The sequence below is a fragment of the Entelurus aequoreus genome, linkage group LG09 (genome assembly GCF_033978785.1).
Source record: "Entelurus aequoreus isolate RoL-2023_Sb linkage group LG09, RoL_Eaeq_v1.1, whole genome shotgun sequence".
Lineage (NCBI taxonomy): Eukaryota > Metazoa > Chordata > Actinopteri > Syngnathiformes > Syngnathidae > Entelurus > Entelurus aequoreus.
Genome location: NC_084739.1, coordinates 76,544,354 through 76,563,964, shown reverse-complemented (window position 1 = coordinate 76,563,964; position 19,611 = coordinate 76,544,354). Strand labels below are relative to the sequence as shown.

Genomic DNA, 19,611 nt, shown 5'->3' with positions numbered 1-19,611 from the left:
GACATTGATGTTGATGTGTAGAAGACATTGATGTTGTTGTGTAGAAGACATTGATGTTGTTGTGTAGAAGACATTGATGTTGTTGTGTAAAAGACATTGATGTTGTTGTGTAGAAGACATTGATGTTGTTGTGTAAAAGACATTGATGTTGTTGTGTAGAAGACATTGATGTTGTTGTGTAAAAGACATTGATGTTGTTGTGTAGAAGACGTTCATGTTGTTGTGGTTGTGTAGAAGACATTCATGTTGTTGTGTAGAAGACATTGATGTTGTTGTGTAGAAGACATTGATGTTGTTGTGTAAAAGACATTGATGTTGTTGTGTAGAAGAAATTCATGTTGTTGTGGTTGTGTAGAAGACATTGATGTTGTTGTGTAGAAGACATTGATGTTGTTGTGTAGAAGACATTGATGTTGTTGTGTAGAAGACATTGATGTTGTTGTGTAGAAGACATTGATGTTGTTGTGTAGAAGACATTGATGTTGTTGTGTAAAAGACATTCATGTTGTTGTGTAGAAGACATTCATGTTGTTGTGGTTGTGTAGAAGACATTGATGTTGTTGTGTAGAAGACATTCATGTTGTTGTGGTTGTGTAGAAGACATTGATGTTGTTGTGTAGAAGACATTCATGTTGTTGTGGTTGTGTAGAAGACATTGATGTTGTTGTGTAGAAGACATTGATGTTGTTGTGTAGAAGACATTCATGTTGTTGTGTAGAAGACATTGATGTTGTTGTGTAGAAGACATTCATGTTGTTGTGTAGAAGACATTCATGTTGTTGTGTAGAAGACATTGATGTTGTTGTGTAGAAGACATTCATGTTGTTGTGTAGAAGACATTCATGTTGTTGTGGTTGTGTAGAAGACATTCATGTTGTTGTGGTTGTGTAGAAGACATTCATGTTGTTGTGTAGAAGACATTCATGTTGTTGTGGTTGTGTAGAAGACATTCATGTTGTTGTGGTTGTGTAGAAGACATTCATGTTGTTGTGGTTGTGTAGAAGACATTCATGTTGTTGTGTGGAAGACATTCATGTTGTTGTGGTTGTGTAGAAGACATTCATGTTGTTGTGTAGAAGACATTCATGTTGTTGTGTAGAAGACATTCATGTTGTTGTGGTTGTGTAGAAGACATTCATGATGTTGTGGTTGTGTAGAAGACATTGATGTTGTTGTGTAGAAGACATTGATGTTGTTGTGGTTGTGTAGAAGACATTCATGTTGTTGTGGTTGTGTAGAAGACATTCATGTTGTTGTGGTTGTGTAGAAGACATTGATGTTGTTGTGGTTGTGTAGAAGACATTCATGTTGTTGTGGTTGTGTAGAAGACATTCATGTTGTTGTGGTTGTGTAGAAGACATTCATGTTGTTGTGGTTGTGTAGAAGACATTCATGTTGTTGTGTAGAAGACATTGATGTTGTTGTGGTTGTGTAGAAGACATTCATGTTGTTGTGGTTGTGTAGAAGACATTCATGTTGTTGTGGTTGTGTAGAAGACATTCATGTTGTTGTGTAGAAGACATTCATGTTGTTGTGGTTGTGTAGAAGACATTCATGTTGTTGTGGTTGTGTAGAAGACATTCATGTTGTTGTGTAGAAGACATTCATGTTGTTGTGGTTGTGTAGAAGACATTCATGTTGTTGTGGTTGTGTAGAAGACATTCATGTTGTTGTGGTTTTGTAGAAGACATTCATGTTGTTGTGTAGAAGACATTCATGTTGTTGTGTAGAAGACATTGATGTTGATGTGTAGAAGACATTGATGTTGTTGTGTAGAAGACATTGATGTTGTTGTGTAGAAGACATTGATGTTGTTGTGTAAAAGACATTGATGTTGTTGTGTAGAAGACGTTCATGTTGTTGTGGTTGTGTAGAAGACATTCATGTTGTTGTGTAGAAGACATTGATGTTGTTGTGTAGAAGACATTGATGTTGTTGTGTAAAAGACATTGATGTTGTTGTGTAGAAGAAATTCATGTTGTTGTGGTTGTGTAGAAGACATTGATGTTGTTGTGTAGAAGACATTGATGTTGTTGTGTAGAAGACATTGATGTTGTTGTGTAGAAGACATTGATGTTGTTGTGTAGAAGACATTGATGTTGTTGTGTAAAAGACATTCATGTTGTTGTGTAGAAGACATTCATGTTGTTGTGGTTGTGTAGAAGACATTGATGTTGTTGTGTAGAAGACATTCATGTTGTTGTGGTTGTGTAGAAGACATTGATGTTGTTGTGTAGAAGACATTCATGTTGTTGTGGTTGTGTAGAAGACATTGATGTTGTTGTGTAGAAGACATTGATGTTGTTGTGTAGAAGACATTCATGTTGTTGTGTAGAAGACATTCATGTTGTTGTGGTTGTGTAGAAGACATTCATGTTGTGGTGTAGAAGACATTCATGTTGTTGTGGTTGTGTAGAAGACATTGATGTTGTTGTGTAGAAGACATTGATGTTGTTGTGTAGAAGACATTGATGTTGTTGTGTAGAAGACATTGATGTTGTTGTGTAGAAGACATTCATGTTGTTGTGGTTGTGTAGAAGACATTGATGTTGTTGTGTAGAAGACATTGATGTTGTCTTGAAGGCTCCAAAAGAGCAACAAAAGCAGTCAAAGATTGTTATATTTTAGAGCAAAGTGAGTTTGAGGCCAAAGTAAAAGAGCAAGAGAGCATCAAGGTGGTCCAAAGGAGCGTTAGTTAATGACGTGTAGCGAGCAGGAAGTGATGCGTGGGAGGTGCAGGTCAAATGGAGGTAAAGGTCCAACATCTTATTCAACAATCAAGTCTCAATTTTGCAGCAAGAAGAGCGAGACAAAAGTTTTCTTTTCATGAGACTCGACTTGTTATCTGCATCTCTCATTTGCATCTTCTCTTCACGCCTCATAAACCATCTCAACACTTCCTCCTCTTCATAATAAACAATCTTTAACGCTTCTTCTTCTTTAAATAAACAATCTTTAACGCTTCTTTAAATAAACAATCTTTAACGCTTCTTCAAATAAACAATCTTTAACGCTTCTTTAAATAAACAATCTTTAACGCTTCTTTAAATAAACAATCTTTAACGCTTCTTTAAATAAACAATCTTTAACGCTTCTTCAAATAAACAATCTTTAACGCTTCTTTAAATAAACTATCTTTAACACTTCTTTAAATAAGAATCTCTATCACTTCTTCTTCAAGTAAACAATCTTTACCACTTCTTTAAATAAACAATCTAAACACTTCTTCTTCAAACAAACAATCTTTAATGCTTCTTCTTTAAGTAAACAATCTTTAACACTTCTTTAAATAAACAATCTTTAACGCTTCTTCAAATAAACATTCTTCAACACTTCTTTAAATAAAAATAATCTTTAATGTTTATTCTTTAAATAAACAATCTTTAACACTTCTTCGAATAAACAATCTTTAACACTTCTTCAAATTAACAATCTCAACACTTCTTCTTCAAATAAACAATCTTTAATGCTTCTTCTTCAAGTAAACAATCTTTAACACTTCTTTAAATAAACAATCTTTAACGCTTCTTATTTCAATAGACAATTTTTAACGCTGCTTCAAATAACCAATCTTTAATGCTTCTTCTTCAAATAAACAATCTTTAACATTTCTTATTTAAATAAACAATCTTTTACACTTCTTCAATTTAAACAATCTTTAACACTTTTTCAAATAAACAATCTTTAACGCTTCTTCAAATAAACAATCTTTAACGCTTTCTTTAAATTAAAAAAATCTTCAATATTTATTCTTTAAATAAACAATCTTCAACACTTCCTCAAATAGACAGTCTAACACTTCTTCGAATAAACAATCTTTAACACTTCTTTAAATAAACAATCTCAACACTTCTTCAAACAAACAAACTTTAATGCTTCTTCTTCAAGTAAACAATCTTTAACACTTCTTGAAATAAACAATCTTTAACGCTTCTTCTTCAAATAAACCATTTTTAACGCTTCTTCAAATATACAATCTTTAATGTTTATTCTTTAAATAAACAATCTTTAACACTTCTTCAAATAGACAGTCTTTAACACTTCTTCAAATAAACAATCTCTAACACTTCTTCTTCAAGTAAACAATCTTTAACACTTCTTTAAATAAACAATCTTTAACGCTTCTTATTTAAATAAACCATTTTTAACGCTTCTTCAAATAAACAATCTTTAATGCTTCTTCTTCAAATAAACAATCTTCAACGCTTCTTATTTCAATAAACAATTTTTAACGCTTCTTTAAATTAACAATCTTTTACACTTCTTCGAATAAACAATCTTTAACACTTCTTTAAATAAACAATCTTTAACACTTCTTCAATTAAACCATCTTTAACACTTCTTTAAATAAACAATCTTTAACGCTTCTTATTTAAATAAACCATTTTTAACGCTTCTTCAAATAAACAATCTTTAATGCTTCTTCTTCAAATAAACAATCTTTAACGCTTCTTATTTCAATAAACAATTTTTAACGCTTCTTTAAATTAACAATCTTTTACACTTCTTCAATTTAAACAATCTTTAACACTTCTTTAAATAAACAATCTTTAACACTTCTTTAAATAAACAATCTTTAATGCTTTTTTATATTAAAAAAAATATTTAATATTTATTCTTTAAATAAACAATCTTCAACACTTCTTCTTCAAATAGACAATCTTTAACACTTCTTCGAATAAACAATCTTTAACACTTCTTTAAATAAACAATCTTTAATGCTTATTCTTCAAATAAACAATCTTTAACACTTCTTTAAATAAACACTCTTTAACACTTCTTTAAATAAACAATCTTTAACGCTTCTTTAAATAAAAAAAATCTTTAATATTTATTCTTCAAATAAACAATCTTTAACACTTCTTCTTCGAATAAACAATCTTTAACACTCTTTAATGCTTCTTCTTCATATAAACAATCTTTAACACTTCTTATTTCAATAAACAATCTTTAACACTTCTTTAAGTAAACAGTCTTTAACACTTCTTTAAATAAACAATCTTTAACACTTCTTTAAATAAACAATCTTTAACACTTCTTCTTCAATTAAACCATCTTTAACACTTCTTTAAATAAACAATCTTTAACGCTTCTTATTTAAATAAACCATTTTTAACGCTTCTTCAAATAAACAATCTTTAATGCTTCTTCTTCAAATAAACAATCTTTAACGCTTCTTATTTCAATAAACAATTTTTAACGCTTCTTTAAATTAACAATCTTTTACACTTCTTCAATTTAAACAATCTTTAACACTTCTTTAAATAAACAATCTTTAACACTTCTTTAAATAAACAATCTTTAATGCTTTTTTATATTTAAAAAAATATTTAATATTTATTCTTTAAATAAACAATCTTCAACACTTCTTCTTCAAATAGACAATCTTTAACACTTCTTCGAATAAACAATCTTTAACACTTCTTTAAATAAACAATCTTTAATGCTTATTCTTCAAATAAACAATCTTTAACACTTCTTTAAATAAACACTCTTTAACACTTCTTTAAATAAACAATCTTTAACGCTTCTTTAAATAAAAAAAATCTTTAATATTTATTCTTTAAATAAACAATCTTTAACACTTCTTCTTCGAATAAACAATCTTTAACACTCTTTAATGCTTCTTCTTCATATAAACAATCTTTAACACTTCTTATTTCAATAAACAATCTTTAACACTTCTTTAAGTAAACAATCTTTAACACTTCTTTAAATAAACAATCTTTAACACTTCTTTAAATAAACAATCTTTAACACTTCTTCTTCAATTAAACCATCTTTAACACTTCTTTAAATAAACAATCTTTAACGCTTCTTATTTAAATAAACCATTTTTAACGCTTCTTCAAATAAACAATCTTTAATGCTTCTTCTTCAAATAAACAATCTTTAACGCTTCTTATTTCAATAAACAATTTTTAACGCTTCTTTAAATTAACAATCTTTTACACTTCTTCAATTTAAACAATCTTTAACACTTCTTTAAATAAACAATCTTTAACACTTCTTTAAATAAACAATCTTTAATGCTTTTTTATATTTAAAAAAATATTTAATATTTATTCTTTAAATAAACAATCTTCAACACTTCTTCTTCAAATAGACAATCTTTAACACTTCTTCGAATAAACAATCTTTAACACTTCTTTAAATAAACAATCTTTAATGCTTATTCTTCAAATAAACAATCTTTAACACTTCTTTAAATAAACACTCTTTAACACTTCTTTAAATAAACAATCTTTAACGCTTCTTTAAATAAAAAAAATCTTTAATATTTATTCTTTAAATAAACAATCTTTAACACTTCTTCTTCGAATAAACAATCTTTAACACTCTTTAATGCTTCTTCTTCATATAAACAATCTTTAACACTTCTTATTTCAATAAACAATCTTTAACACTTCTTTAAGTAAACAATCTTTAACACTTCTTTAAATAAACAATCTTTAACACTTCTTTAAATAAACAATCTTTAACACTTCTTCTTCAATTAAACCATCTTTAACACTTCTTTAAATAAACAATCTTTAACGCTTCTTATTTAAATAAACCATTTTTAACGCTTCTTCAAATAAACAATCTTTAATGCTTCTTCTTTAAATAAACAATCTTTAACGCTTCTTATTTCAATAAACAATTTTTAACGCTTCTTTAAATTAACAATCTTTTACACTTCTTCAATTTAAACAATCTTTAACACTTCTTTAAATAAACAATCTTTAACACTTCTTTAAATAAACAATCTTTAAGACTTCTTTAAATAAACAATCTTTAATGCTTTTTTAAATAAAAAAAATCTTTAATATTTATTCTTTAAATAAACAATCTTCAACACTTCTTCTTCAAATAGACAATCTTTAACACTTCTTCGAATAAACAATCTTTAACACTTCTTTAAATAAACAATCTTTAACACTTCTTTAAATAAACAATCTTTAATGCTTATTCTTCAAATAAACAATCTTTAACACTTCTTTAAATAAACACTCTTTAACACTTCTTTAAATAAACAATCTTTAACGCTTCTTTAAATAAAAAAAATCTTTAATATTTATTCTTTAAATAAACAATCTTTAACACTTCTTCTTCGAATAAACAATCTTTAACACTTCTTTAAATAAACAATCTTTAATGCTTCTTCTTCAAATAAACAATCTTTAACACTTCTTATTTAAATAAACAATCTGTAACACTTCTTCAAATGATCAATCTTTTACACTATATATCAATATATATATATATATATATATATATATATATATATATATATTGATATACACACAGCATATATGTATATATACTGTGTGTATATATATATACACACATGCAGTATGTATATCCATCCATCCATCCATTTTGTACCGCTTGTCCCTTTCGGGGTCGGGGGGGGGGGGGGGGGGGGGGGGGGTGCTGGAGCCTATCTCAGCTGCATTCAGGCGGAAGGCGGGGTACACCCTGGACAAGTTGCCACCTCATCGCAACAGTATGTATATATATACATATATATACACATATATGTAAATATTTTTGTATACATATATATATATATATATATTTACATATATATATATATGTGTATATATGTATACATATATATATATATATATATATATATATATATATATATATATATATATATATATATATATATATATATATATATATATATGTGTATGTGTATATATATATATATATATATATATATATATATATATATATATATATATATATATATATATATATATATATATATATATGTGTATGTGTATATATATATATATATATATATATATATATATGTGTATGTATATATATATATATATATATATATATATATATATATATATATATATATATATATATATATATATATATATATATATATATATATATAATAAAAAGATGTGTTTGGAGGCGTCAGTAAGATGGATTATTTGGCAGCGGTGAAGGAGTCGGGCGACGCCCAGCGGGATCGTCCGTTTAAGTTTTCCAGCAGACTCACGCCATCCATCTTAGGTCCGTCTGGACTGCGGCTCGCATCCTGATGGATGCTCCGCCCCCTCCAGCCACAAAAGCCGCTTTGGCTCCGTGAGTTTCCAACCTAACGAGTTGCACGTCTTCCTTCTCACAGGCTCCGCCCCCTCCCAGGTCGCCGAGGTCGTGCCGACCAAATGAAAATGTCAGGCCGATATGAAAAATGACACGGATAAGACACTGGACTTTCAAATTAAAAGTCCAGGGTGGGCCAGGCTTCCTGTTGCGTCGGAGACTCGAGCTCCTTTACAGGAAGTCGTGACCTTGCCAGACTTTCAAAATAAAACACCAAGAAAATATAATGATGATGATGCTACGTGGTGTTAGCATGCTAACTGTTTCTTTCACTCTTGCCCCCCCACAGACCACCTTGGCATCGAGTTCATGGGTAAGTGACCACGTTCTCACGTGCACACTTTTGTGTGCATGGGCATTTGCGTGTGTGTGTGTGTGTGTGTGTGTGTGTGTGTGTGTGTGTGTGTGTGGTATGATGACACCCCGCCAAGCTGTTCTCCTGCTGGCCGGGTGAAGGAATGACATCTGAGTGGATGACACACCAGTCCCACTCCTCCTCACATTCAATGACCACGTTCATGCCGCCGCCATGGTTCTTGTCCCCCTGGCGGCGCGAGCCCCGCCCACACTTGGCACCCGCCCACCTTGCGCCGAAGGCTGTCAATCACAGCGGTTCCCCAGAGCGGCGCGGTGGCGTCTGGCCGGCGTTCAGCAGCGCGGGCGTCAGGGTGCGGGCGCCAAGAACGCCACGTCCCTGTGCGGCGGCAGCTTGACGCCGCCTCCTCCTGCAGGACACAGCTTCACAAGTTCCCCACGAGTGCCACTCCAGTGACCTCTGACCCTCAGACCAAGTCACATTGAGGTTGTGTGTTCGCAGTTCAAGCCCCGCAAACATCGCCTCCGTGACCCCAGGACCACTTCCCTGATCTCTCTGATGATGTCATTACGCGCTGGCAGCCAATCACATGACTCCAAAACGACATTGCCCCTTTGACCTCATTCACATGTGTGCAAGCAGCCTTTCTACGTGCTTTTATTGTGAAAAGCATGTGTGTTGGCGCACAGGACAAGTACACGAACCAGACAACGTCTATATTTGGGCATGAATGGCGGCCATCTTTCACATAAATCTTCTTGTCTTTATATATATATATATATATATATATATATATATATATATATATATATATATATAAAGACAAGATATACAATATATGTATACATATATAGATTGTATGTATATATATACTGTATATATGTATGTGTATACATACTGTATATATGTATGTGTATATATTTATAAATATAGTATATGTATATATATATATACACATATAGACTGTATATATATATATATATATAAATACTGTATATATGTGTATATATACTGTATATATGTATGTGTGTATATATACATATATATATAAATATTCTGTATATGTATATATGTATATATACACATATATAGACTATGTATATGTACTGTATATATATAGCATATATGTATGTATGTATGTGTATGTATATATACATATATAGATTGTATGTATATATATACTGTATATATGTATGTATATATATACTGTATATATGTATGTATGTGTAAATATTTATATATATAGTATATGTATATACATATACACATATATAGACTGTATGTATATATATATGTATATATATACTGTGTATATGTATGCATGTATGTGTGTATATATATATATATATATGTATATATATAGACTGTATTTAAATATATATATATATATATATATATATATATATATATATATATATATATATATATATATATATATATAGATATATATATATATATATATATATATATATATATATACTGTATATATGTGTATATATACTGTGTATATGTATGTATGTATGTGTGTGTATGTATATATGTATATATAAATATATATATATATATATATATACTGTATATGTATATATATACATATATAGACTATCTATCTATATATATATATATATATATATATATATATATATTTTTTTTTTTTTTTTTATGTATTTACATTTAATATATACTGTACTTTATATACTGTATTTATATATATATATATATGGTGTGTGTGTGTGTGTGTGTGTGTGTGTATGTGTGTGTGTGTGTGTGTGTGTGTGTGTGTGTGTGTGTGTGTGTGTGTGTGTGTGTGTGTGTGTGTGTGTGTGTGTGTGTGTGTGTGTGTGTGTGTGTGTGTGTGCAGAGAGCAAGGAAGTTTACAAGAGGCAGCTGCTGTCAATCACCTCCATCGCCATGGCGATTGGCCTCCTGGGGGTCGTCTGCGTCGCCCTCTACTGCCGCAACAAGTGAGTTTTGACCATACTGTAAAATATATATATATATACATTTTTTTATACTGAATCATTCATTCTTATAACAACGCTCAGCGGCCATGATCTAAATTCCAAATCTACAGACTTTTTTTTTGTTTTAATGTACAGTTGGCAAAATTGCTTTTGAGAAAGAATGAATGATATGCTTACTTTTAGATGAAATTAGCTAGCAGGAAAACAAAAACCTTATTAAGATTTGTGTTTAAAGTGTCCACTTTGAACATGTAAATAGATATAAAATAGTCTTTAGTAACACACAAACCAACACAGGAAGAAAGAGAGCATGCTAACTCGCGCCAAGATCGCACAAAAGTGTGGTCAAATGGCACACAAACTACTGAACACAACGATAATGTGCACTGCAAAGCATGATGGGTAGTGCTGCCGACCTGTGAGGCGGCCATCTTGGTGAGGGCAACAGTCTCCTCCTGAGGCCATGAAAACAAATCACAACTTGCTCATTTTTCATGTCGGTGCCCCTGACTGTAGTTGTTATTATTATTACTTCATAATAACAGTTGGAAACTGTAGTTGTTATTATTATTACTTCATAATAACAGTTGGAAACTGTAGTTGTTATTATTATTACTTCATAATAACAGTTGGAAACTGTAGTTGTTATTATTATTACTTCATAAGTACAGTTGGAAACTGTAGTTGTTATTATTATTACTTCATAAGTACAGTTGGAAACTGTAGTTGTTATTTTTATTACTTCATAATTACAGTTGGAAACTGTAGTTGTTGTCATTATTACTTCATAATTACAGTTGGAAACTGTAGTTGTTGTTATTATTACTTCATAATTACAGTTGGAAACTGTAGTTGTTATTATTATTACTTCATAAGTACAGTTGGAAACTGTAGTTGTTATTTTTATTACTTCATAATTACAGTTGGAAACTGTAGTTGTTATTATTATTACTTCATAAGTACAGTTGGAAACTGTAGTTGTTATTATTATTACTTCATAATTACAGTTGGAAACTGTAGTTGTTATTATTATTACTTCATAAGTACAGTTGGAAACTGTAGTTGTTATTTTTATTACTTCATAATTACAGTTGGAAACTGTAGTTGTTATTTTTATTACTTCATAATTACAGTTGGAAACTGTAGTTGTTGTCATTATTACTTCATAATTACAGTTGGAAACTGTAGTTGTTGTTATTATTACTTCATAATTACAGTTGGAAACTGTAGTTGTTATTATTATTACTTCATAAGTACAGTTGGAAACTGTAGTTGTTATTATTATTACTTCATAATTACAGTTGGAAACTGTAGTTGTTATTTTTATTACTTCATAATTACAGTTGGAAACTGTAGTTGTTATTATTATTACTTCATAATTACATTTGGAAACTGTAGTTGTTATTATTATTACTTCATAATTACAGTTGGAAACTGTAGTTGTTATTATTATTACTTCATAAGTACAGTTGGAAACTGTAGTTGTTATTTTTATTACTTCATAATTACAGTTGGAAACTGTAGTTGTTATTATTATTACTTCATAAGTACAGTTGGAAACTGTAGTTGTTATTTTTATTACTTCATAATTACAGTTGGAAACTGTAGTTGTTATTATTACTTCATAATTACAGTTGGAAACTGTAGTTGTTATTTTTATTACTTCATAAGTACAGTTGGAAACTGTAGTTGTTATTTTTATTACTTCATAATTACAGTTGGAAACTGTAGTTGTTATTTTTATTACTTCATAATTACGGTTGGAAACTGTAGTTGTTATTTTTATTACTTCATAATTACAGTTGGAAACTGTAGTTGTTGTCATTATTACTTCATAATTACAGTTGGAAACTGTAGTTGTTGTTATTATTACTTCATAATTACAGTTGGAAACTGTAGTTGTTGTCATTATTACTTCATAATTACAGTTGGAAACTGTAGTTGTTGTTATTATTACTTCATAATTACAGTTGGAAACTGTAGTTGTTGTTATTATTACTTCATAATTACAGTTGGAAACTGTAGTTGTTATTATTATTACTTCATAAGTACAGTTGGAAACTGTAGTTGTTATTTTTATTACTTCATAATTACAGTTGGAAACTGTAGTTGTTATTATTATTACTTCATAAGTACAGTTGGAAACTGTAGTTGTTATTTTTATTACTTCATAATTACAGTTGGAAACTGTAGTTGTTGTCATTATTACTTCATAATTACAGTTGGAAACTGTAGTTGTTGTTATTATTACTTCATAATTACAGTTGGAAACTGTAGTTGTTGTCATTATTACTTCATAATTACAGTTGGAAACTGTAGTTGTTGTTATTATTACTTCATAATTACAGTTGGAAACTGTAGTTGTTGTTATTATTACTTCATAATTACAGTTGGAAACTGTAGTTGTTATTATTATTACTTCATAAGTACAGTTGGAAACTGTAGTTGTTATTTTTATTACTTCATAATTACAGTTGGAAACTGTAGTTGTTATTATTATTACTTCATAAGTACAGTTGGAAACTGTAGTTGTTATTATTATTACTTCATAATTACAGTTGGAAACTGTAGTTGTTATTATTATTACTTCATAATTACAGTTGGAAACTGTAGTTGTTATTTTTATTATTTCATAAGTACAGTTGGAAACTGTATTTGTTATTTTTATTTCTTCATAATTACAGTTGGAAACTGTAGTTGTTATTTTTATTACTTCATAATTACGGTTGGAAACTGTAGTTATTATTATTACTTCATAAGTACAGTTGGAAACTGTAGTTGTTATTTTTATTACTTCATAATTACAGTTGGAAACTGTAGTTGTTGTCATTATTACTTCATAATTACAGTTGGAAACTGTAGTTGTTGTTATTATTACTTCATAATTACAGTTGGAAACTGTAGTTGTTGTTATTATTACTTCATAATTACAGTTGGAAACTGTAGTTGTTATTTTTATTACTTCATAAGTACAGTTGGAAACTGTAGTTGTTATTTTTATTACTTCATAATTACAGTTGGAAACTGTAGTTGTTATTATTATTACTTCATAATTACAGTTGGAAACTGTAGTTGTTATTTTTATTACTTCATAAGTACAGTTGGAAACTGTAGTTGTTATTTTTATTACTTCATAATTACAGTTGGAAACTGTAGTTGTTATTTTTATTACTTCATAAGTACAGTTGGAAACTGTAGTTGTTATTTTTATTACTTCATAATTACAGTTGGAAACTGTAGTTGTTATTTTTATTACTTCATAATTACGGTTGGAAACTGTAGTTATTATTATTACTTCATAAGTACAGTTGGAAACTGTAGTTGTTATTATTATTACTTCATAAGTACAGTTGGAAACTGTAGTTGTTATTTTTATTACTTCATAATTACAGTTGGAAACTGTAGTTGTTGTCATTATTACTTCATAATTACAGTTGGAAACTGTAGTTGTTGTTATTATTACTTCATAATTACAGTTGGAAACTGTAGTTGTTGTCATTATTACTTCATAATTACAGTTGGAAACTGTAGTTGTTGTTATTATTACTTCATAATTACAGTTGGAAACTGTAGTTGTTGTTATTATTACTTCATAATTACAGTTGGAAACTGTAGTTGTTATTATTATTACTTCATAAGTACAGTTGGAAACTAGTTGTTATTTTTATTACTTCATAAGTACAGTTGGAAACTGTAGTTGTTGTCATTATTACTTCATAATTACAGTTGGAAACTGTAGTTGTTGTTATTATTACTTCATAATTACAGTTGGAAACTGTAGTTGTTGTTATTATTACTTCATAATTACAGTTGGAAACTGTAGTTGTTATTTTTATTACTTCATAAGTACAGTTGGAAACTGTAGTTGTTATTTTTATTACTTCATAATTACAGTTGGAAACTGTAGTTGTTATTATTATTACTTCATAATTACAGTTGGAAACTGTAGTTGTTATTTTTATTACTTCATAAGTACAGTTGGAAACTGTAGTTGTTATTTTTATTACTTCATAATTACAGTTGGAAACTGTAGTTGTTATTTTTATTACTTCATAAGTACAGTTGGAAACTGTAGTTGTTATTTTTATTACTTCATAATTACAGTTGGAAACTGTAGTTGTTATTTTTATTACTTCATAATTACGGTTGGAAACTGTAGTTATTATTATTACTTCATAAGTACAGTTGGAAACTGTAGTTGTTATTATTATTACTTCATAAGTACAGTTGGAAACTGTAGTTGTTATTTTTATTACTTCATAATTACAGTTGGAAACTGTAGTTGTTGTCATTATTACTTCATAATTACAGTTGGAAACTGTAGTTGTTGTTATTATTACTTCATAATTACAGTTGGAAACTGTAGTTGTTGTCATTATTACTTCATAATTACAGTTGGAAACTGTAGTTGTTGTTATTATTACTTCATAATTACAGTTGGAAACTGTAGTTGTTGTTATTATTACTTCATAATTACAGTTGGAAACTGTAGTTGTTATTATTATTACTTCATAAGTACAGTTGGAAACTAGTTGTTATTTTTATTACTTCATAATTACAGTTGGAAACTGTAGTTGTTATTATTATTACTTCATAAGTACAGTTGGAAACTGTAGTTGTTATTATTATTACTTCATAATTACAGTTGGAAACTGTAGTTGTTATTATTATTACTTCATAATTACAGTTGGAAACTGTAGTTGTTATTTTTATTATTTCATAAGTACAGTTGGAAACTGTAGTTGTTATTTTTATTACTTCATAATTACAGTTGGAAACTGTAGTTGTTATTTTTATTACTTCATAATTACGGTTGGAAACTGTAGTTATTATTATTACTTCATAAGTACAGTTGGAAACTGTAGTTGTTATTTTTATTACTTCATAATTACAGTTGGAAACTGTAGTTGTTGTCATTATTACTTCATAATTACAGTTGGAAACTGTAGTTGTTGTTATTATTACTTCATAATTACAGTTGGAAACTGTAGTTGTTGTTATTATTACTTCATAATTACAGTTGGAAACTGTAGTTGTTATTATTATTACTTCATAAGTACAGTTGGAAACTGTAGTTGTTATTTTTATTACTTCATAATTACAGTTGGAAACTGTAGTTGTTATTATTATTACTTCATAATTACAGTTGGAAACTGTAGTTGTTATTTTTATTACTTCATAAGTACAGTTGGAAACTGTAGTTGTTATTTTTATTACTTCATAATTACAGTTGGAAACTGTTGTTGTTATTTTTATTACTTCATAAGTACAGTTGGAAACTGTAGTTGTTATTTTTATTACTTCATAATTACAGTTGGAAACTGTAGTTGTTATTTTTATTACTTCATAATTACGGTTGGAAACTGTAGTTATTATTATTACTTCATAAGTACAGTTGGAAACTGTAGTTGTTATTATTATTACTTCATAAGTACAGTTGGAAACTGTAGTTGTTATTTTTATTACTTCATAATTACAGTTGGAAACTGTAGTTGTTGTCATTATTACTTCATAATTACAGTTGGAAACTGTAGTTGTTGTTATTATTACTTCATAATTACAGTTGGAAACTGTAGTTGTTGTCATTATTACTTCATAATTACAGTTGGAAACTGTAGTTGTTGTTATTATTACTTCATAATTACAGTTGGAAACTGTAGTTGTTGTTATTATTACTTCATAATTACAGTTGGAAACTGTAGTTGTTATTATTATTACTTCATAAGTACAGTTGGAAACTGTAGTTGTTATTTTTATTACTTCATAATTACAGTTGGAAACTGTAGTTGTTATTATTATTACTTCATAATTACAGTTGGAAACTGTAGTTGTTATTATTATTACTTCATAATTACAGTTGGAAACTGTAGTTGTTACTTTTATTATTTCATAAGTACAGTTGGAAACTGTAGTTGTTATTTTTATTACTTCATAATTACAGTTGGAAACTGTAGTTGTTATTTTTATTACTTCATAATTACAGTTGGAAACTGTAGTTGTTATTATTATTACTTCATAATTACGGTTGGAAACTGTAGTTATTATTATTACTTCATAAGTACAGTTGGAAACTGTAGTTGTTATTTTTATTACTTCATAATTACAGTTGGAAACTGTAGTTGTTGTTATTATTACTTCATAATTACAGTTGGAAACTGTAGTTGTTGTTATTATTACTTCATATCTACAGTTGGAAACTGTAGTTGTTATTATTATTACTTCATAAGTACAGTTGGAAACTGTAGTTGTTATTTTTATTACTTCATAATTACAGTTGGAAACTGTAGTTGTTATTATTATTACTTCATAAGTACAGTTGGAAACTGTAGTTGTTATTTTTATTACTTCATAATTACAGTTGGAAACTGTAGTTGTTATTATTATTACTTCATAATTACAGTTGGAAACTGTAGTTGTTATTTTTATTACTTCATAAGTACAGTTGGAAACTGTAGTTGTTATTTTTATTACTTCATAATTACGGTTGGAAACTGTAGTTATTATTATTACTTCATAATTACAGTTGGAAACTGTAGTTGTTATTATTATTACTTCATAAGTACAGTTGGAAACTGTAGTTGTTATTTTTATTACTTCATAATTACAGTTGGAAACTGTAGTTGTTGTCATTATTACTTCATAATTACAGTTGGAAACTGTAGTTGTTGTTATTATTACTTCATAATTACAGTTGGAAACTGTAGTTGTTGTCATTATTACTTCATAATTACAGTTGGAAACTGTAGTTGTTGTCATTATTACTTCATAATTACAGTTGGAAACTGTAGTTGTTATTATTATTACTTCATAAGTACAGTTGGAAACTGTAGTTGTTATTTTTATTACTTCATAATTACAGTTGGAAACTGTAGTTGTTATTATTATTACTTCATAATTACAGTTGGAAACTGTAGTTGTTATTTTTATTACTTCATAAGTACAGTTGGAAACTGTAGTTGTTCTTTTTATTACTTCATAATTACGGTTGGAAACTGTAGTTGTTATTTTTATTACTTCATAATTACGGTTGGAAACTGTAGTTGCTATTATTATTACTTCATAATTACAGTTGGAAACTGTAGTTGTTGTCATTATTACTTCATAATTACAGTTGGAAACTGTAGTTGTTGTTATTATTACTTCATAATTACAGTTGGAAACTGTAGTTGTTATTTATATTACTTCATAATTACAGTTGGAAACTGTAGTTGTTGTCATTATTACTTCATAATTACAGTTGGAAACTGTAGTTGTTGTCATTATTACTTCATAATTACAGTTGGAAACTGTAGTTGTTATTATTATTACTTCATAATTACAGTTGGAAACTGTAGTTGTTATTTTTATTACTTCATAAGTACAGTTGGAAACTGTAGTTGTTATTTTTATTACTTCATAATTACAGTTGGAAACTGTAGTTGTTGTCATTATTACTTCATAATTACAGTTGGAAACTGTAGTTGTTGTTATTATTACTTCATAATTACAGTTGGAAACTGTAGTTGTTATTTATATTACTTCATAATTACAGTTGGAAACTGTAGTTGTTGTCATTATTACTTCATAATTACAGTTGGAAACTGTAGTTGTTGTCATTATTACTTCATAATTACAGTTGGAAACTGTAGTTGTTATTATTATTACTTCATAAGTACAGTTGGAAACTGTAGTTGTTATTTTTATTACTTCATAATTACAGTTGGAAACTGTAGTTGTTATTATTATTACTTCATAATTACAGTTGGAAACTGTAGTTGTTATTTTTATTACTTCATAATTACGGTTGGAAACTGTAGTTGTTATTTTTATTACTTCATAATTACGGTTGGAAACTGTAGTTGTTATTATTATTACTTCATAAGTACAGTTGGAAACTGTAGTTGTTATTTTTATTACTTCATAATTACAGTTGGAAACTGTAGTTGTTATTATTATTACTTCATAAGTACAGTTGGAAACTGTAGTTGTTCTTTTTATTACTTCATAATTACGGTTGGAAACTGTAGTTGTTATTTTTATTACTTCATAATTACGGTTGGAAACTGTAGTTGTTATTATTATTACTTCATAATTACAGTTGGAAACTGTAGTTGTTATTATTATTACTTCATAAGTACAGTTGGAAACTGTAGTTATTTTTATTACTTCATAATTACAGTTGGAAACTGTAGTTGTTATTTTTATTACTTCATAATTACAGTTGGAAACTGTAGTTGTTATTATTATTACTTCATAATTACAGTTGGAAACTGAAGTTGTTATTATTATTACTTCATAATTACAGTTGGAAACTGTAGTTGTTTTTATTATTACTTCATAAGTACAGTTGGAAACTGTAGTTGTTATTTTTATTACTTCATAATTACAGTTGGAAACTGTAGTTGTTATTATTATTACTTCATAATTACAGTTAGAAACTGTAGTTGTTATTTTTATTACTTCATAATTACAGTTGGAAACTGTAGTTGTTGTCATTATTACTTCATAATTACAGTTGGAAACTGTAGTTGTTATTATTATTACTTCATAAGTACAGTTGGAAACTGTAGTTGTTATTATTATTACTTCATAATTACAGTAGGAAACTGTAGTTGTTATTATTATTACTTCATAATTACAGTTGGAAACTGTAGTTGTTATTATTATTACTTCATAATTACAGTTGGAAACTGTAGTTGTTATTTTTATTACTTCATAATTACAGTTGGAAACTGTAGTTGTTATTTTTATTACTTCATAATTACAGTTGGAAACTGTAGTTGTTGTCATTATTACTTCATAATTACAGTTGGAAACTGTAGTTGTTGTTATTATTACTTCATAATTACAGTTGGAAACTGTAGTTGTTATTATTATTACTTCATAATTACAGTTGGAAACTGTAGTTGTTATTATTATTACTTCATAATGACAGTTGGAAACTGTAGTTATTATTGTTACTTCATAAGTACAATTGGAAACTGTAGTTGTTATTATTATTATTACTTCATAATTACAGTTGGAAACTGTAGTTGTTATTATTATTATTACTTCATAATTACAGTTGGAAACTGTTGTTATTATTATTATTACTTCATAATTACAGTTGGAAACTGTAGTTGTTATTTTTATTACTTCATAATTACAGTTGGAAACTGTAGTTGTTATTATTATTACTTCATAATTACAGTTGGAAACTGTAGTTGTTATTATTATTACTTCATAATTACAGTTGGA

General features: G+C 28.2%; 1 protein-coding gene across 1 annotated transcript in view; it reads left to right on the top strand.

The window, feature by feature from the left end:
* The window catches only part of LOC133657037 (pro-neuregulin-3, membrane-bound isoform-like), an 84,071-nt gene that overhangs the window by 56,383 nt on the left and 8,077 nt on the right, over positions 1 to 19,611 (top strand). Inside the window, exons 4-5 of the mRNA XM_062057920.1 lie at positions 8,405 to 8,428; positions 10,293 to 10,395. Coding sequence (XP_061913904.1) covers positions 8,405 to 8,428; positions 10,293 to 10,395 — 127 coding nt within the window. The remainder of the gene's footprint in view (positions 1 to 8,404; positions 8,429 to 10,292; positions 10,396 to 19,611) is intronic.